Source organism: Rhinoderma darwinii, chromosome 6 (genome assembly GCF_050947455.1).
Source record: "Rhinoderma darwinii isolate aRhiDar2 chromosome 6, aRhiDar2.hap1, whole genome shotgun sequence".
NCBI lineage: Eukaryota > Metazoa > Chordata > Amphibia > Anura > Rhinodermatidae > Rhinoderma > Rhinoderma darwinii.
In genome coordinates, this window is record NC_134692.1 from 60,527,065 (window position 1) to 60,549,114 (window position 22,050).

General features: G+C 40.9%; 1 protein-coding gene across 8 annotated transcripts in view; it reads left to right on the forward strand.

Moving 5' to 3' along the window:
- Positions 1 to 22,050, forward strand: part of ADAM23 (ADAM metallopeptidase domain 23) — a 199,787-nt gene that overhangs the window by 113,310 nt on the left and 64,427 nt on the right. For all 8 annotated transcript variants that reach the window (XM_075829866.1, XM_075829862.1, XM_075829863.1 and 5 more), the window contains exon 11: positions 21,270 to 21,436. In XM_075829866.1, coding sequence (XP_075685981.1) covers positions 21,270 to 21,436 — 167 coding nt within the window. The remainder of the gene's footprint in view (positions 1 to 21,269; positions 21,437 to 22,050) is intronic.

Below are 22,050 nucleotides of genomic sequence, written 5' to 3' on the forward strand. Positions count from 1 at the left end.
ATATTGTGTCCTGCTGTTGAGCTGAATTTGTTGGGATGGCCTATTCTGGGCAAGTTGGTAGTTGTTTGAAAAGTTCTCCACTTGTAGATAATATTCTGGACAGGAGAATGATTGAAATCCAATTGTTTGGTGATTTTTTTAAATCTTTTTCTAGACACAGGCATCTTTAACCTTCATTCTGAAGGCCTTGTGTACATCGTAGTACATTTACAGTGTGGTGTTCTGCCGAGGACAGCATCTGTTCTTCTGAGATTAGTCACGTGGGGTTTCAGCTATGATTGACAAACACCAACTGATGGTTTTGGGGGCATCCCTTGGCCGAAAAAAATGAACGTAAAAATTCCCTATTGGGTCAAAGAAAATTTTAAATAAAGAGGTTTTCAATGACCGAACAACTGATGTCCTATCTACAGGATAGGTCATCAGTATATGAAGGGGGGGGGGGGTCGAACACCCAGGCATCACAACCAGTCAACCGCTCTGGCTGCCTCTGGGCGCCGGATGTTTTGAACGGTATACAGTAGTTGGAGCCGGAAGCAGATGGCTCCAACCACTGCACAGCGGCCATTCTACAGAACTGCAGCTCTGCTCTTATTTGCTTGAATAGGAGCAGAGCAGCAGTACTGCAGCTTGGCTGCAATTCCGTGACCAGAGCTATCTGCTTCTGCCATGGACTTTCGGTGCCCGGAGGCAGCCGGAGCAGCTGATAGGTGCGGGGTCCAGGTGTCGGACCCCCACCGATAATATACTAATGACCTGTCCTGTGGATGGGTCAACAGTTGTCCAGTCGTGGGAAAACCCCTTTAAGTTTAATAAAATAAACAGTAGAAACACTTTTTAAAAAAAGGCTTTTATTAAAAAAAAGTCATAAAACAACATAAAACATGCAGCCTGATTTTTCAGAGCTGATAATCCGTCATGTCTCTCAAGATGAGTACAGAAGTAAATTTAGAGTGAGTTTAGGAGGGAGGAGGAAAGTGAATAAGTGAAGAAAGGCATTTTTCTCTGATAAGATATATTACAAAATGTCATATACATTGAAGGAAATAAGTATTTGATCCCTTGCTGATTTTGTAAGTTTGCCCACTGTCAAAGACATGAACAGTCTAGAATTTTTAGGCTAGGTTAATTTTACCAGTGAGAGATAGATTATATTAAAAAAAACAAACAGAAAATCACATTGTCAAAATTATATATATTTATTTGCATTGTGCACAGAGAAATAAGTATTTGATCCCTTTGGCAAACAAGACTTAATACTTGGTGGCAAAACCCTTGTTGGCAAGCACAGCAGTCAGACGTTTTTTTGTAGTTGATGATGAGGTTTGCAAACATGTTAGATGGAATTTTGGTCCACTCCTCTTTGCAGATCATCTGTAAATCATTAAGATTTCGAGGCTGTCGCTTGGCAACTCGGACCTTCAGCTCCCTCCATAAATTTTCGATGGGATTAAGGTCGGGAGACTGGCTAGGCCACTCCATGACCTTAATGTGCTTCTTTTTGAGCCACTCCTTTGTTGCCTTGGCTGTATGTTTCGGGTCATTGTTGTGCTGGAAGACCCAGCCACAAGCCATTTTTTATGTCCTAGTGGAGGGAAGGAGGTTGTCACTCAGGATTTGACGGTACATGGCTCCATCCATTCACCCATTGATGCGGTGAAGTAGTCCTGTGCCCTTAGCAGAGAAACACCCCCAAAACATAATGTTTCCACCTCCATGCTTGACAGTGGGGACGGTGTTCTTTGGGTCATAGGCAGCATTTCTCTTCCTCCAAACACGGCGAGTTGAGTTAATGCCAAAGAGCTCAATTTTAGTCTCATCTGACCACAGCACCTTCTCCCAATCACTCTCAGAATCATCCAGATGTTCATTTGCAAACTTCAGACGGGCCTCTACATATGCTTTCTTGAGCAGGGGGACCTTGCGGGCACTGCAGGATTTTAATCCATTACGGCGTAATGTGTTACCAATGGTTTTCTTGGTGACTGTGGTCCCAGCTGCCTTGAGATCATTAACAAGTTCCCCCCGTGTAGTTTTCGGCTGAGCTCTCACCTTCAGGATCAAGGATACCCCACGAGGTGAGATTTTGCATGGAGCCCCATATCGATGTCGATTGACAGTAATTTTGTATGTCTTCCATTTTCTTACTATTGCACCAACAGTTGTCTCCTTCTCACCCAGCGTCTTACTTATGGTTTTGTAGCCCATTCCAGCCTTGTGCAGGTCTATGATCTTGTCCCTGACATCCTTAGAAAGCTCTTTGGTCTTGCCTATGTTGTAGAGGTTAGAGTCAGACTGATTAATTGGGTCTGTGGACAGGAGTCTTTTATACAGGTGACCATGTAAGACAGCTGTCTTTAATGAAGGCACCAAGTTGATTTGGAGCGTGTAACTGGTCTGGAGGAGGCTGAACTCTTAATGGTTGGTAGGGGATCAAATACTTATTTCTCTGTGCACAATGCAAATAAATATATATAATTTTGACTATGTGATTTTCTTTTCTTTTTTTTTTATATAATCTATCTCTCACTGGTAAAATTAACCTAGCCTAAAAATTCTAGACTGTTCATGACTTTGACAGTGGGAAAACTTACAAAATCAGCAAGGGATCAAATACTTATTTCCTTCACTGTACATTCTTATACTATTGATTTGAAACAGTAGTGCCTATTTAAGGGGTTAAGGTAGCGATTCATGCATGGATCTACTTACTATTACCACAGAAGGAAGTAGAAGATCACCTTTATCTTTATAAGCTGTTTGAATGCAGATCAAATATGTATATGTCCTTTCTTTCACATGACTGTAATAATAACGACAGCCTGCAAATTTCAAACACAAACGTATGCCTGTAACATGAACAGATATTAAAAATGGTGCTGATTTATTAGTATTTTTTTGTAAATAAAGATGTTTAGTCTACCGGGCATTAATGGACCATTCAGGCATTCTGGCAATGACTGAAGTATGGCCCATAACACTCTTTTAACCTATTGTTAAGGATTACTTGTAGACTCTTGAACTTTCAAGCTGTATATTGACTGAACCCAACCCCCTCCCCATATTGAAAGTTGACAACAGATCATATTATTTTTCCTTTCCTTCCTCCCTCAGTCCGTAACAAGCAACTGACGGGCGATATTGCCTGTCAGTGGCTCAGTACACACAGAAAGTGTTTGTGCAATAACTTCATCAGTCCTAACAACTGCACTGGTCCCCTTAATAGTTCTAATACACTCAGTCCTCCATGTAAGGGTATGTGCACACAACCTCTTTTCAGACGTAATGGAGGCGTTTTACGCCTCGAATTACGCCTGAAAAGACGGCTCCAATAAGTCAGCAAACATCTGCCCATTGCTTGCAATGGGTCTTACGATGTTCTGTTCAGACGAGGTGTCACTTTACGCGTCGCCATCAAAAGACAGTGCGTAAAATTACGCCCGCGGCAAAGAAGTGCAGGACACTTCTTGGGACGGAATTGGAGCCGTTTTTCATTGACTCCAATGAAAACCAGCTCCGATTTCGTCCGTAAAAGACGCTGCGAAAAACGCGTGCACTTGTACAAATGTCTGAAATTCAGGAGCTGTTTTCTCCTGAAGATAGCTCAGTAATTTCAGACGTATTTGGCATTGTCGTGTGCACATACCCTAACAATGCCTGTAGTTGTACTATAACAGTGCCAGTGGCCTCTGTGCCCTTTATGCCAGTGGCAAGAGCATCAGTGTCCCCAATACCAGTACCAGCAGCTGTAATAGCCAACATAGTGCTGGCAGCCACCATAAAAGTGTCAGCACCCAAAATGGCTCCCATAAAAGTACCAGGAGCCACAGAGCACCTACCTACCTGCCTTTGTTATGCAGACTACAATGTAATGCTGGCTACATGTGTGGAATTGGAAAATGCACAATGCGCGGCCAGCTATGCCCCCATTATAAATTATAGGAGCACGGTATGTAAACCAAACAAAGTAGGACATGTCCTATTTTTTTCGGCAGGTTTCTACGGCACGGCCACCCTCTCGTAGACATACAGGAAGGTGTCCGTCGGGCATAGAAATGAATGGGCCGGTAATTACAGACCGTAATTACGGGCGATTTTACGGCCGTGTGCATGGGGCCTTAGTCCACGTTCAGTCTCTGCGAATTCCACATCAAATCTGCAACAAAGTACAATAGAATTGATGTAAAAGAGGTTATTAAAACCTCATTCACAAGTATCACATTTTTTTGTCTGCAAATTTCAGTGCATGCTGTGGATTTTCACGCAGCTTGTCTATTATGTAGCGATTTTCCATGCATTCTTGCAGTTGATTTTACACTTTGTGGCCAAATTACATTAGCACATAACACATTTGCTGTAGATTTTCCGCCACTCACCTTTTAAGTGGAAAATACACAGTTTTTGTACACGATTTGTAGATATCAATAAAAAAAAAAAGTTCTGTATGTATGTTTTGTACTACATTTCTGTATTTTTAAATACAATATACCTAATGCTGAAAAGTTACCCTGTCCTCTTGGTTAGTATATAATGCTGAGGTCAACCTGGAGACTAATAGCAAGCAGCAGGTCCAAAATGACAACTAAGTTATAAGGTCAATACCAGATTATATGCAAATGTGGTGCCAAGTTGTTATTTTGAGAAGCAGGCCCATTTTAATGTCTAGAACTAAGTAGACTGTTTAAGCTGGTGGCTTTGAGTGCTGACAATATAAAAAGAACTAGCACAACTTGACTTTACCTGGCAGCTGGAAAGTTAGACATGGATCACTTCCTCCATCCTCCTCTAATTGCCCTATCAGTTTATGTCTCATTATATCTGCTGAGTAAAATTAAAGCCCGGGAAATATAACATTCATGATACCATGTCCGTTCTGGGTTAATAAAGCAATAAACCCATCTCGTTAAGAATAGATATTGACTTTTTAAGCCTTCCATATGTTCATTAAAACAGGCTTAGGTGACTACAGTATATAGACATTAGAATTTTGGCTGGCTGATAGCATATACATACCATAGTTAGTAGCGCCTGCTTTCACATTCTTGACGTTCATGTACAGCTCAATACAAATGATTGCCCAGAGGAAAAATTAAGCCCAAATCTGGAGGTTCTATTCTCTCCAGTTAACCCCCTTCCTAGTTGCAACAGACAATCTTTGCTTCCAGTATCCAGAGTTTTTGTTATTGGATGATTATTATTAGGTGGTCTTAACTCGGTTTTAACCCTTATATAAATCGGTGTCCCTAGAATGTCCTCTCTTCTTTCTAGGTCCACTGGCTTCTCAATGGCGTGTTCTTGATTTCTGTACTCTTACTCTTTTTCATTCAACGGTTCTTTATCTTCTCATAACATGTTTAAATTCATAACTAAGGACCATAACACTTTTCCAGTCACTTGGAAGGTTAGGCTTCACTTTCCTTGCTGTCCATAGTAGGGTCTTTTCAAATACCAAATTTCAAAGACATCACTAATTTTCCTATTCTGATCCTTTATAGCCCAGTTTTAATATACATAAAAAGCCACAGAGATTAGTAAAGGCTGGACAATTTAACCTTTTTTTTACACCATGATAAGCAAAAGATGTATATTACAACCGTGTCTTCATTGTGTATTTCTTGCTATAACCATATCTTCATTTTTAAATTGTCCAGTTTGGACCTTGCTCTTTATCTTTTTTTTATTAGAGTAGTTAGTGTTAGGAAACATTCGTCCCTTTATGAGACCTACATGGTCCCTGGGAATGCCATCTGGGCAGTCAGGTTTTTCCCACATTTTCTCAAAAAATCTATTTGCCTGTTAATGTATGGTTTAATAATGTTTGTATTTCTGGTCAAGCTTTTGTGGATTGTGGTTCTGCATCTAATTTCTTGGATTTTCAGGTTGCAAAAGGATTGGGTATCCCCCTTGTTCAGTTGAGTACCCAGGTCAAATTATCCGCTATTGATAACACTCCTTTCTCTCAGGGGTCGGTCAAGTTCTCCACTCCGCATGTTACTTTGGAAGTGGGTACTTTGCATAATGAACTAATTTCTTTCTTTATCCTAGAAAATTTGCGCTCTGAAGTAATATTGGGTATTCCATGGCTGCAGACGCATAATCCGGTTATTTGTTGGGTAAAAGCAGATTTGATTAAGTGGAATTCTAAATGTTATGATTCTTGCATGTCTTTGTCTACTACTACCGTATCTTGAAGCGCACTATCGTTGGCGGAGTTTATTCAAGAATTTGAGGACGTCTTTTCTGAAATCGGTTGTTAATCTCTCCCTCCTCATAGGCCGTAGGACTGACCCATTGTACTTCTCCCTAATGCTAAGCTGCCTAAGGGGCGGATACATAATATATCTGCTCTGGAAAGACAGGCCATGAATGATTATATTAAAGACAGTCTCTGTAAGGGTCATATTCATCCATCCACTTCTCCGGTGGATGCAGGGTTTTTTTTGTTGAAAAGAAAGATGGCGGTTTAAGACCCTGTATCAACTACCGTGAATTAAATAAGATTACCGTTAAGAATTAGTATCCTCTTCCACTCATCCCGGAGCTGTTTAATCAGATCTCAGGAGCCAGGTGGTTCTCTAAACTGGATTTACGTGGGGCCTACAATTTGGTTCGTATCCGCAGAGGGAATGAGTGGAAGATAGCGTTTAATACTCCAGATGGTCATTATGAGTATTTGGTCATGCCTTTTGGTTTAAGTAATGCTCCAGCGGTTTTTCAGAACCTGGTTAATGATATTTTCAGAAATGTTATTGGACGCTTTGTGGTTGTATATCTGGACGATATTCTTGTGTTTTCTTCTGACTGGTCCTCTCACGTTCAACATTTAAGATCCGTCCTTCAAGTGCTGAGGGAAAATTGTCTTTATGAGAAATTTGAAAAATGTCTTTTTGGTGTTCAGGAAGTTAATTTCTTGGTGTTTGTTCTTTCTCCTCATGATTTTCGTATGGACTCCGCTAAGGTTCTGGTGGTTCTTAATTGGGTCTAACCCACTTCACTTAAAGCTCTGCAGAGGATCTTGGGTTTTGCTAACTATTACCGAAAATGTACTCATAATTTTTTCTCCATTGCCAAACCTTTGACGAATCTTACAAAAGTGGGTTCTGACCTTGTAAATTGGAAACCTAATGTGGTCTCCGTCTTTGAAACCTTAAAACAGTGTTTTATAGAAGCACCTGTACTTGTTCAACCTGACCTTTCTAGCCCCTTTATTGTTGAGGTTGATGCCTCAGAAATAGGTGTTGTGTTGTCTCAAGGATCTTCTGTATTGACTAATTTGCATCCCTGTGCTTTTTTTTTCCTCGCAAATTTTCCACCACTGCAAAAAATTATGATATAGGAAACTGTGAAATTGTGAGCTTCTTGGTATTAAGTGGGCGTTTGAAGAGTAGCGCTACTTTCTAGATGGGGCTAGACATCAAATTACTGTACAGACTGACCATAAACCTGACTTTTTTAGAATCAGCCAAAAGACTCAATCCTAGACAGGCTAGGTGGGCCTTGTTCTTTACCAGATTTGACTTTATTGTAACCTACAGACCCGGGTCTAAAAATGTCAAAGCCGACAACTTATCTCTAAGTTTCTGTTCCAACAAGTCCCCGACATTCATCCTGAAACTATTTTATCTAAGGGGATAGTGGTTTCTGCAATATCACCTGATCTTGTAACTGAGATTAAAAAATGTCAGCAACTCGCTCCACAAAAGCAACTCGCTCCACAAAACATTTGTGCTGGAAGATTATTTGAGCCTCCTCAGTTCAGATTTTGTTTGCTCAATGAGTTACATGATTCAGTTTAGTGTGGTCATCCAGGGATAACTGGTACTAAAAAATTAGTCTCGCGGCTCTACTGGTGGCCGTCTTTGTCTTGTGATGTGAGTTCCTATGCCTCTGCTAGTGATGTCTATGCTCGCGCTAAGACTCTTCGAGTTTGTCCTATGGGTGAACTACTTCCGTTGTCTGTTTTCGCAGAAACCTTGATCTCACCTGTCTATGGATTTTATCACCGATTTTCCTCCCTCTGAAGGGAAAACTTTCATTTGGGTTGTCGTGAACCGTTTCAGTAAAATGTGTCATTTCATTCCTTTTCTTCAACTTCCTGATTCCAAAACTTTGTCTAAATTATTTAATGATCAGGTAGTCTGCCTGCATGGTATTTTGGAAAATATTGTCTCTAATAGAGGTGTACAATTTGTGGCTAACTATTAGTCAAACCGAGTGTTTTAATCAAACCTTGGAACAATATCCTTGGTGTTATGTTGCAGATAATCAGGCTGAATGAGTCTCGTATCTTCCACTAGCAGAATTTGCTATATATAATCGTCATCATGTTTCTCTTGATACCTCTCCGTTTTTCTGTAATTATGGTTTTCATCCTCGTTTTGGTTCATTTTCAGCCTCTTCTAGTGATAACCCTGAGTTGGAAGTTGAATCAAATAAACTGTGCACAGTTTAGGCTCAGGTTCAATTGAACCTGAAAAACTCCCAAGTTATTCAAAAGAAAAATGCTGATAAGAAACGTACGGTGTGGCTTTCTACTAAGAATCTGCGACTGAAAGTACCGTCTCATAAGTTTGCTCCTAGGTCTATTGGTCCATATGAAATTGTTGAAGTTATTAACCCTGTGGCTCTTCCTCCGTCTTTTAAAATTCATGAAGTTTTTCACAAAACTCTCCTTAAAAAGTTTTTTCCACCATCTAATCCACACAGTACATTCTAACCGTTTAGTTAAATTCTTTCACTTAAAGTTTCCTTTGAAACCTAGACCGAGATTTAAGAGTCCGGTGGCCCCTCGTAGAAAGGGGATACTGTTAGGAAACGTCCGTCCCTTTAAGATAACCATGAGTACTAGTCTTGATTCAGGGCGGTTCTGGTTTTAGTTGTCGAGCCTATCCCAATTCTCTGTCCTTCTTCCTATCAGATTGAAGGGTGGAGTATTTAAATCTGGCTTGGTTCTGTTTTCTTTGCTTGTGATTTTCCTTGTTTCCATGTGTTTGATGAAGCTACTGACTTTATCCTGTACCTTTTGACTATTTGCACTTTTTGGAGCTGGACCTCGGCTTGTCTTTGGATTACCCTCTGCTTACTGATTTGAACTTTCTTCTCCCGACTTGTTTTGATCTCTGCAATCCCTGATATCGACTAGCATTGTGATTTGGACTTTCTGTTTACCCTCTGGCTGTCTTGTTATCTGTTCTGGTATTGCCTGCATTGCACCTTTTATCCAGCACCAAACTCTTTTAAAGCAACCTGGGTTCTATGCATCAAAATCCATCCTGCCTTGTGGTGGGCTCTGGTGAACACCATAGAGTAGCCTTAGACTCTGTTAATCAGAGTTGGGATGGATTTATTTGCACCCTCATTCCTGACCGTCTCCAGCAGCCTTTGGGGAATCGCTCACGTAGCAATTCCATAAACTTCAGATCTGGGAATTGCTCAACTGGTGATTCCATAACAGTTAGCAGGACTAGCTCGAGGTCTGAGTAGGCCCTTGGGCCTGCCTATACTCATCGCTTTTACATCCACTGTACTACCCCTTTCCATTCTGGAAAGATTCTAATTTGTAAAAAAGTTTCTGACATTTCACAGTGACATGTCAGAAGTTTTGACATCTGATAAGACTCCACCGATATTTAGTACAAAGAGGCAGAAGCTCCTGGTGGAGCACTGTGCCCGTCTGGGTATGATTAATTTTTCCACTTCTTCTAGGGAGCCAAGAGAGATGGAAAAAGCTGTTCAGAGTTAAGGGGGCACATCGATCAGCAAGGAATTTTTGCCCCTACTAATCTGTCAGAATTTTTTTTTTTACACAATAGTGATCCTCTAGCAGTTAAGGTCCAGTTAAAAACCGCATCAAAAGCACATCTGAAAAACCGCATGCATTTTAAATTGCACCTCAACCGCTCGTGGGAATATAACCTTACTTGAAGAACACATCATACACTTCCTATACCCACAACTTGTCACAAAACAACGCTCAGCCCGTACTTACCTGGGCAGATGGTTTCATCTCCCTCTAGTGGCTGGAATGCGAGATTACATGCCGGAGCTCCTTTTAGTAGCTGGAATGCAAAATTACAATCTGGAACACCCTCTAGTAGCTAGTACATGGCATTACCTACAATTCTGGTAAACTCCCCCCTAACGTCACATGACGCCTAACTATAATACAGCCTATATAGCCTCCCTCTGAGCACCAACAGGTGCCTGAGTATTAGGTCATTTCTACCTAGCTCCAGCATTGTACCATACCTTATCTGACTCCCTGTGTAACGACCTCTGCTTGTATCTCTGACTTCTGCATCTGTGCCTGGGACCCTGACCTCGGCTATTCTTGACCATGCTACTGTATCCTGCATCCGTTGTAACATCTGCATGGTTCAGGTCCGCTTCTTTTAAGGGATGCGATCTGCAGATTCCCTGCAGCGAAGTCCAAACGGTCTTGCGGCGGTCCCTGGTGAAAACCAGGGAATCTGTTAGTATTGGTGCTGCAGTGCTTTTAAGCGCTACTAGAAGCTGGTGAAATAGAATTCCATCCACCCTGCCAAGATCGTGATACACCTAGACAACGACCATGACTGCTAGGCAGCATGAATAGACATCAGCCAGCATACTAGGGAGCTTACTTAATGCTGGGGATTCTTCGGTGGGCCAAGGCTCCAAATGCCACAATTATGGCAAATTAAAATACTTTAATGACGCCAAGTTCGGGGGAAGATGTGGCTGGACATTAAGAGATGAATGGTGGATGAGAGGGCAACAGCACAAGAACACATCATGCACTTACTATACTGACTCCTAGCGTCTGGGACCGCTGGATGGTGTCACGGAGCGGGTTAGTGGACCCACTAGGCCGTACCGCCGTAGCGGGGAGGCAGCTGGCCAAACAACAGGACACCCCAGAAATACAATGTCCCGCACAAGGGTACCTGAATAGTCCAGACGGTGACCGAAGCTCTGGCACAGATGGAGATGGTTACAGCAGACAGCGCCAAACGTGGCGGATGACACAGGAGCCGCAAGTTGCGCAAGACGTGGCGGATTCCTCCGGATGTGGAAGATGACACAGGACGTGGCGGATTCCTCCGGACGTGGCAGATGACACAGGACAAGGCAGATTCCTCTGGACGTGGCAGATTCCTCTGGACGTGGCAGATTCCTCTGGACGTGGCAGATGACACAGGACGTGGCACATTCCTCTGGACGTGGCAGATGACACAGGACGTGGCACGACTTGATACTAACGCAAAGCACGGGAAACAGGAACGGGGAACAAGGCACGGGAAACAACAGGAACAGGAAACACTAAGGGACCATTTGCAAGACAGACTGGGAAAACTAACAACGCTCAGGCAAGGATTAGAAGGCCAGGGGCCTTCTTATAGACCAGGAAATCGTGGCAGTTGATGATGTTGACGATTTCCTATTTGTGCGCGCTGGTCCTGTAAGGCCGGGACACAGCCGAACGGAGCGGAAGTGAGCGCTGGCGTCTCCTAGGAGGGAGACGTGGACCTGCGCTCACGGATCCATGGCTGCGGGCGTCGGGAGGTGAGTGAACCCGACGGCCCGCGGCCATGGACGCTACAGATGGTATCAATAGACGTCAGCCAACCCACTGAGCCAATGAGGAGCATTTTAAATACATTGTGTACCACGCAGCGTCCTGAAATGCTCTGAAATATTTTGAAGGCATGCCATAATTCACAAAGATGTTTACCAGAGTATCTGAAGGAAAAAATGTATGTGTGCACCTTGAGTTAAGATAAATGGTATATTTTCTTATAAAGTATCCTTCACAAATTTTACATGACTGAGCTATTCTTTCCTAATTCCATTATATGTAGAAGTAAATTTGTGAATCCTCCAGCTCACCGATCCTATGTCCGAGCCCAGACAGCGCACGGATCCTGATGGCGGCACAGGATGGAGATCAAAGGCAAAAAAATAGAAACTTGACCTAGCGCCGAATTTAAAAGGAAGTAATATTCCAACTTTATTCCAAATGTATTAAAAAGTCCATACACAGAATAAATCCATGAGTAAGGACAAGGGACTTGTCCAAAACGCGTAGGTCCGCTATCTGATGCATCCACCCCTTTGTGTATGGACTTTTTAATACATTTGGAATAAAGTTGGAATATTACTACCTTTTAAATTCAGGGCAGGATCAAGTTTCTCTTTTTCTGCCTTTCTACTATATGTACTTTGTATGGAACACCTACACGTGCCAGTCAAGCCCAACTTTAATATCCATTGGATCACTGTGGGACATGGGCACTAAAAAGTTGCAGCATTTGCAGAAAATTTAGCCCTTTCTTTCAGCGACCCTCTGATCGACTTCTCTAATACACTCCATGAAATCTCACGGTTCTTTACCCACAGTAATAATAATAATCTTTATTTATATAGCACCAACATATTCCGCATCACTTTACAATTCAGAGGGTTCATGTACAGACAATATCAGACATTACATAATGACAAAACTAATTAAAATTTTGCACAAGAAGAGTGGGGGCCCTGCTAGGAAGAGCTTACAATCTATAAGGAAATACAGGTGACACAACATGTGGTACATCATACTCTTATACATGTAACTAGGTTACTACAACACTGCTGTTGGAATTGCTGTCTTTTTTTTTATAGGTGAAGGTATCTGCAATAACATTATCATGGCACCTCTTGACTGATTTCATATGTCTCCTGATGAACTTTGGTTTATCTACAGGGAAACGCACTGGGAGTTGTTTTTGGGACAAAAAGTTAAAATCCTTTTTGGTGTTTATGACATGGATATCACAATAATGGCTGTGACACTAAAGATACTATTCTGCTGATATATCTACGTTATAGTACTATCAGTTTTACCTAAGTGAATTGCCTTGTGTAAACATTTGTGGTGACACACATGTTGTAATTTTTTTTTGTGAGATATCAGTGTGACCTTCAATATGTGTGGCACGAAAAATAATTCATTTATCATATGTGAAATTTTATACGTGCTGTTCTTTAATCTGTGTTAACCTCCTTGCACCCTTGGTAAGAGGTATCGATGAGGGTTTTTTTTGTTAGGAGGCTACAGAGTTAGAGCACCTATATTATAAGCTTCTTCAGTAGGAACCTACTAGGGTGCAAACACGAGGTTCCAGATAGAGGGATCGCCCTTATCAGGGCGGTAGTTCTGCTGCAGGCAGGGTCTGTTAGAAAAAGGGATATATGTAGGGTGATATTTCCCTTTCTACCGTATATATACCACCCCCTTCCTGGATTTCCCTGCTTGTTTATCAAGTGTTTATTTTGGCTGACCCGGCTGTACAAGCCGACTTTTACGTGTATTTTTTTTTTTTATTAAAGGTAACGATTTATATTAATAGGTCTTCTAGAGCAATGATATTCAGAAAGCAAAAAAGACATTCAGAAAGAGTGAGGAACATCTGCCTGGCTTGAGAGCAGTGCAATAAAGATTACTATTTTATTGATTCACATTAATCAGCAACGGTTCACAGCTTATAATCATCTAAAAGTAAATAAACATTGAATAAGTGACGCCACCTGGCTGACCTAAGTGAGAGTATAGTAGGTGGGTGACGCGCTAATGATAAGGTAATTCACAATCACAGATAAAGTTTATCTATGCAGTAAAAAGTGACGGTAAGCTACGCCAGGTACAAGCTGGTATAGATCAGTAGCTGCACCATATTCCAAGTCTTAGGAAATACAGCACACACTACACTTAGGGTATGTGCACACGGTAGCAGGCTTTTACGTCTGAAAAGACAGACTGTTTTCAGGAGAAAACAGCTGCCTCGTTTCAGACGTAAATGCTGCTCCTCGCATATTGCGAGGCTTCTCTGACAGCCGTAAATTTTGAGCTGTGCTTCATTGAGTTCAATGAAGAACGGCTCAAATTACGTCTGAAAGAAGTGTCCTGCACTTATTTTGACGAGGCTGTATTTTTACGCGACGTCGTTTGACAGCTGTCAAACGACGACGCGTAAATGACAGGTTGTCTGGACAGTACGTCGGCAAACCCATTCAAATGAATGGGCAGATGTTTGCCGACGTATTGTAGCCCTATTTTCAGACGTAAAACGAGGCATAATACACCTCGTTTACGCCTGAAAATAGGTTGTGTGAACCCAGCCTAAAATTACTAGGGAAGTCTTTGCCCCAATGTGTTTTCAACTGCTGTATATTGGGAATGAGGGTACTTATTTTCCATGAAAATGTTACATTTCGTTCAGATAGATATTGTATTAGAGCAGGAATGCAAATTTTACCTTAGTCTTACAATAGGTAGACACTTTATTGTTCACATTTTTTTTTATATCATCTCATTATGAGCAGAATAATTTTCACAGAAGACCAGATATGTGTGTGAATAATCTATGCTTCATGTTAAAGGGGTCATCCCACCATAACAACTTATCACCTTCCTTGGTTAACACTTCCATGGCTGTTCTACATCACAACTAGCCTCCTCCAACTCTTGCGTATGCGCCATTGCCTTGTACTCCCCTGGCATGTGCAGTGCAGCGATGAAGCCGGGCAGAGAACGCTTCGCTGCACGGTGCATGCCCATGCAGTACTGGACAATGGCGCATCTGGGAAAGTTAGAGGAGGCTGCTAGTGATATATAACAGCCAGGGGAATGTCAATCAAGCATGGAAACGTGGGATTGGAGGAAGGACTATGTGACTCTTCAGGATAGCGGCATCGCCCCATGACCCTTTAATAAGTAATTAGCATATAGTGTGTGCCATTTTACATAGTTAAATTGTATAGATTTTGCTGCATCTGAAAAAAAACATGCAAGGGAATGTTTGGAAATATTGTCAGGTCATGTATTACCGCATGGTGGCGGTTCAAGGGGTTAAAACTACCTGACAGGTTCCCATTAAATAGACAATGAATTGCAACAATTCCATCTGCCCTCCAATTTTGTTATTATAAATATATCCTATATAAATTACAGCTTCAGACCCAAGCTCTGACATATATACAGTACCAGAACAAAGCTCAATACATATATACAGTTAAATTCAAAAAGATTGCCTACCGGCAAAGAAAGCCCTGTTTTCCAACTATCATTTAACAAAATAACAAAGTCTTTATTAGATTTGCAACAAAGGACAGACTACATAGAGATTAAAAGTTAAAGTCCATTGCTGACAGGAATCAGCATAGTGCACGATATATGGATTCTATCGTGGGAATATTAAGTGCCATCGGCTGCAGACCGCAACACTCAACCCACATTTATTTTCAGAGAGTCAGCAAGACATATATTAAAATACAGGTAGAAGCCCCCCTGACATGTTTCGCTACGATGTAGCGTCTTCAGGGGTATCGGGGCCAATTCCAAACGCGCGGCGGAATAACCCTAGCTATATACGCATTGAGAGTGACTACACATGTCACCTCAATCAGACAGCAACCAATCAAGAGAGGAATTGGGGACCGTGCCCCCTCCTCATTGATGGACAGACAGTGCCGCGAATCACGGGCTTAGTACGAGCCACCAATGAGCGCGCGACCAGGCGCGCATGCGCAGTTTGGTAAATCAAGGTGATAGAAATAATCACTGCGCTCAGGGGTTTACACAGTGGCGCATGCGCATGGCAACAAACTAGAACATCGTTGGAACTAGATGTATACGCCGGGTACCAATGTGGGTGGCATAAGAGGTAACAACGGGACATGAATGAATAGACAGTATGAGACAGACTACTGTATAGAATATGCTCACTAAGGGCCCCAAATATCAAATTTGTTACCAGAAGATGGCATTATTAATGATATACGTAAAGATACAGTAAGTTAATTAGCCAGGGTGATAGTAAAACCAACGTGTTAGTTACCAAACGGTAGCCTGAGGAAATGCATAATGCAAATCGTAAGTACAATTTTTAACAAGTATATTTAAGAAAAAGTAGAAAGGCAGATCAATTAGAGTTTTAGTCTTAAAGTGTCTTCAGAAATGACACAATGACTCATACGAACGGAAATATGGTTCCAATAATACATATTGGCAAATCACCATCATGTAGAATTATAATATGTACATTGAGATTTACAGAAACGCTGCAAAGGTGAATCCCTCATTGAGGCCTCCTGGGCTAAGGGATCCCAGGCGATGGATCCAGCGTGCCTCCTCTTGCAATAATTTCTGGTCCAAATTACCTGCTCTTGGACCGAGGTTAACCTGCATAATGCCCCAAAACTGTAAGGACCGAACATCCCCACTAGACAGTGGCGTATCCTCTTTTTGATTTATCGTACTCAGATGTTTTGAAATTCTCCTCCTTAATTCTTGTATGGTCTTACCCACATACAACTTGTGACAAGGACACCTAGCTATATAGATGACCCCCTTACTCTGACAATTAATAAATTGTTTAACCTGGTAGGATCTATTGTCAAGTGGGTTGGTAAATTGTTTGGTAGTAGGCATCAAATAGCAAAAAGAACAGCGGCCACATGGATGAGATCCAGTGACCGACGTCTTTAGCCAGTTTTTAGTTAGTAGTAGATCCAGAATGATGACTATGCACCAGGTAGTCACGCAGATTCCTACCTCTGCGGTAGGTAATATTAGAAGTAGGGGGGACAACATCCTGAAAATCAGGATCGGCTAGGAGAATTGGCCAGTGTCGACCTAGGATCTCACGCACCTGTTGAGAACCAGTATCGAAGGTCCCAATGCATCTAACACTAGTCGCTCCACCAGACTTAGTGGCAATCACTGATTGTTGGCCAGTCATAGATTTACGTTCACATAGTAACTCTTTTCTATCCGTAGCCCTTGCCCTAGCATACGCTTTGTGTAGCCATTTTCTAGGATACCCTCGTGCCAAAAATTTGTAGAAAAGGCCATTACATTCCAATTCAAAGGACTGTTCATCGGAGCAGTTCCGTTTAGCACGAAGGTATTGCCCAATAGGAATTCCCTTCTTAAGGGCAGGAGGGTGATAACTCTCCCAATGTAACAGGCTGTTAGTAGACGTAGATTTGCGTGAGATGTCAGTGTGGATACCACCAACAGGATCCAGAGAAATTTTGAGATCCAAAAAGGTAATCTCATTTTTATGAATTACGTGGGTAAATTTCATGCCCACATGATTAGTGTTTAATGTGTCCATGAAGTCATGAAAAGTGTTTAAGTCACCATCCCATAGGAGGAGAATATCGTCAATATATCTCCCCCAGAACAGGATGTGACAAGTGTAGGAAGCCAAAGTGTCAGTGAAAACTAAAGTATCCTCCTATCATCCCAAAAATAAATTTGCATATGTGGGTGCACAAACAGTGCCCATAGCCGTTCCTTTAATCTGCTGGTAGAATTTTTTATCAAATAAAAAATAATTATGAGTAAGGAGAAATCGGAGTAGTGACAGTAAAAATTTATTATGTGCATGGAATTTAATTCCCTTGGTACCCAAAAAATGTGCAATTGCTGTGAGGCCAAATTGGTGCTGAATGTTAGTGTAGAGTGACTCTACGTCGATGCTAGCAATAAATGTGGAGGGAGTGACATGAATCTCCTGGATCCTGTTGATGGTATCCTTAGTGTCCCTTAAAAAAGAGGGCAAAGAGGTGACGAAGGGCGAAAGAATTTCGTCCAAGTACATACTAATGCCTTGGGTGAGGCTATCATTACCAGATACTATGGGCCTGCCTGGTATTGGGCGAGATATCTTATGGATCTTAGGCAGGGCGTAGAAGGTCGCTAATGTGGGAGTAGGATTATAGATCCGTTTGAATTCCTCATTACTGATCATATTCTGTGTCTTGGCTACATCAAGCAGCGTATATAGTTCATTAAGAAACAGATCAGTGGGATTTTTTTCAAGGATCATGTAGGTTGTAGTGTCATCCAGTAATCTATGGGCCATAGCCACAAGATCGACTTACCTGCAAACGCTGATGCTGCTGCAGAATCAGCTGTAGCCTCTGGTGCCGATGTGGCCGTCACGATGCAGGACCTGTGAGTGACGTCACAGGTCTGCACTGTCACAAGCTGGGCGTTCTGAAGAGAAGAGGATGTTACTTCTCTTCACAGCGCCCAGCTAGTACAAGTATTAAAAACGCCCCGATGTACGCACATAATACACACCCACTTGGACTTGTACTTTTAAACACACCCACTTGGACTTTTGCAAGCCTCATTTGCATAACTACAAAAATGGTCATAACTTGGCCAAAAATGCTCGTTTTTTTAAAATAAAAACGTTACTGTAATCTACATTGCATCGCCTATCTGCTGCAATAGCAGATAGGGGTTGCAAAATCTGGTGACAGAGCCTCTTTAAAGGGATATTTTTTTTTTCATGTTACTATCTTTCTCTCTCTAAAAGGAAATTATACGATAAAAAAAAACAGTATAGGTCTACTTAAAAATGTGGCAAATACTTTATTTCACTACTTTTGTGCTGATTTTCAGTTATTTCCTTCATGCATACAGCTGATTCTTATTGCCCTTAGAAAAATTTAGTAGTTTAGCATTTTAAGAGCTTAAAGGGAACTTGTCAAGTTAAAAAAAAGCAGTCCAATCTTCAGGCAGCATGTTATAGAGCAGGGCAAGCTGAGAAGACTGAGATGTATAGTTTTGTGGAAAAATAAAAAAGTTATGGCTTTTGAAAGGCGGGCAGGAAAAAACTAAATGAAAAAATTAAAATTGGCTGAATCTCCAGGGGGTTAAATCTCTGTATGTCTCCATGGGAAAATTGCAAGTACATAGAGGTCCAGCATGGCCTATAGAATACTATGGACAGTGTAATTGGGATCCATACAACATTGTGTACTTTAGACCTAATATCGTAAACTATGGGCCAAAAATGGAGTTTAATCTGAATTTGTGGAATATCTAAAAATATATATACGAGTATAGCACCATGCATTGTCCACACTTTACAGCCTTACTTTCTAAAGCACATTATATGGTATACTTCCAATACATTATTAGTACATCACACTATAAAAGTAGGTCTTAGTAGCTAGGATGCATCAACAAAATCTAGCTACTAAGACAAGTGGAATGAAATGGTCACCCACTTATCGCATCCTTAAACCTACTAGCTCTAGTTGTGTTCTGTTTGAAAGATTATGATGAAGGATCTATGTTATGTCCATACTAATATAATTATAAAAATAACACATTTATATTTATTATAAAGGGTAACTAGAGATCAAATGTTTGATCTTTGTCACTGATGAGGGGCGCTCCAGTAATGTGCAATAGAATTAATTGTGGTTCTTGTTCCTACCTCATGTAACAGTTGTACTATGTGCTTGTTAGGAGTTTTTATATTTGTATTGCACACTTGTAATTCAAAGTAATCCAGAATAAGGGTCATTATGTGCAATTGACATTATCAAAGGCCATCGATGAAAGCTTCTGCGTTTATAGCACTCATCATGTACGGCATTCTGTTCTTCATATCCTATAGTTGGATAGAACATCTTATGTTCATATTGCTCAGTTTAGATCAACACATTTAGAAAGTCAAACGTGTTTACAGAACAATTTCTGTTTTGTTTTTTTGTTCTGTACTGGTTTATTAAATGACAACAGTATTAGATATTTTATAGAATGTTCAATTGCAGGATTGCCCAAATTCAAAGAAATATATCATTTTGAATGAAAAGTTCTGTGTATTACCTTATCATCGCTTTTAGCTCTGTTCACATTAGCATTTGTCTCTGTGTTAGGATCTACTCATACCATGTTTGGTGTATAAATTCAGCATATTCACTGGCAGATACTCCCAGATATTCTGAAGTCCCAGATATTCTGAAGTTCTAAATATTGTGAACGTAAGACCCCTATGGACCTAGCGGATGATGAAACTTTTTTTTTTACTGAATAGAAAATCGGAGACTGCTGCGCCTTCCCTTAAAATGAGCCACTGCTTAAAAATGTACACCACGTGGTATATGTTTTTTTTTTTACATGTGGTGTGTTACTATGGGTGACATATGCCACTGTATAGCATACAGTGGCATATATAGGCACATTTACATTCGGAGCCTACAATGGGAGAACACAATGTGAACAGAGTCGTATTCAGAGCCGTATATAAAGCAGTATGTAAAGGCAACATGTTACAGCTACAGCTCCGTACTCCTATTGTCCAATACATTTTATGAGTCATATGATTCAGCTGTATTCATGAGGATCTATCAGTTGAGATTGCTGCCCTATGTAAGGGGAACATTTTGCAGCTACAGGTCAGTACTCCTATTATCCAAAATGGCACAAACATTTTTTGCTCCGTTTGGGTAATAGTAGCAATGAAAGCATACATCAGACTCAGTTATTTGTAGGCTGTATTCATGAGGGGGAGCGCAGCCCCGCCTCTCCCCGCTCTTCTTCGCGTGACTGACAGGCTGCTGTATATGTGCATATACCGCAGCCTGTCACTCACTGTGGAGAGGGATGGGGAGAGAAACACACAGGGAAATGTTTCTGTTAATATCACCATTGATTGCAATGGAATTTTGGTTCAATCAGTTGGCTTCATTTCCGTTCAGTTTCGTTTGGTTTCTGTCTGTTTTATGGGCAGAATAGCAAATTCTGCCACACTATTCTACCCAGTATAAGAAGGGACGCTTGACAGATTCCATTAGTGTCAATGAGATCCTTTACTTAGATTAGTGTTTTACCTTGCTGGTGTAGTGGAAGAATTATGTTCATATATTGGCAACTAACACAAACTTTTGATTTGTACTGTTGTCCTATGTTTGTCTGCCTTGTTCGCAAACTATCAATAAGGAGCTGTTAAAATGGCAATGGTCAGCTTTTTAGACAACTCTTCTTCTCAATAGTGTCCTCATCCTAAAGCTTTATTCAGACAAACGTATAAATCTTCTGTTTGATGGACATTTTTTTAATGGCCGTTAGACAGCTGCATGTATTTCTATGGGGCTATTCACATGGCCTTATTTTAACGGACCGTGTGAAGGGCCCGTGAAAAAATAGAACATATCCTATTTTTGTCCGGTTTCACGGATTCCTCAATAGACTCAAGTCTATAAGGAATACATGAGAACGGGTCCCGCACGGGTGCGAATCGGTTGTGAAAAACCACGGCCGATTTCACACACGTTTGTCTGAATAAAGCGTTCGAATGTTGTGGAATTGTCTCCGATTTCTTGTGCGGATTCTGCACTGAAAATCCACAACAATTAACAGTACAATACATGTGGATGGGGCTTCAATGTATTGTTTTTATTGTATTCTGTGTCTGATCTTGTTCACTTTACACTTGCAGATATATAAAGAACAGCTGAACACACGTGTAGTTTTAGTTGCTGTGGAAACATGGACGGACAAGGACCGTATTACAATTGGTCCTGATCCAGTGAAAATGTTACATGACTTCTCCAAATACCGACAGAATAGCATCAAGCAGCATGCTGATGCTGTGCACTTGTTAACGTATGTATCTTATGGCCTTTTTCCTTTGGAAACTGACATTATTACAAATCCTAGATATAACATTGAAGAAACATGCAGATTTTCACCTGTAGATTTTTGGGTTATTTGAAATTCCCTCTAGCTGCTCTGCAAAATACACGTGGCTGTGCCATAAATGACAGCCAGTATTCTGTTAATGGCGTTGCAAAGTGAGTATGTAGAGTAAGCGGAGTGTTTTCAGAACTCTCCACCAGCTTCACTTAACTAACCAACCTTTTATAGAAATTTATTTTATGGTCTAAAATCAAATAACAAATATTTGCAATTATTTTAACTAATATATTAGCTTGACATAAAACCTACAAAAAGGAATTCCCCATATGTATGCTGAGGGCCCTTCTTTATATAAAACCCCCAAAAAAACAAAAAAGAACAAGAAGTATTACTGAAAAATATGACATTTATTTTACATAAAATACAAATCCAATGTAAAACAAAGAGAGAACACAAGGGGCCTAAGATGACATGAACCAGAACACTACAAAATATGTGAAGACTCCCCGAATACCACTACAAATATCAAGCACAGCAATATAACTAGGGGTAAAAACACACAATTATTGCAAAAAATATAT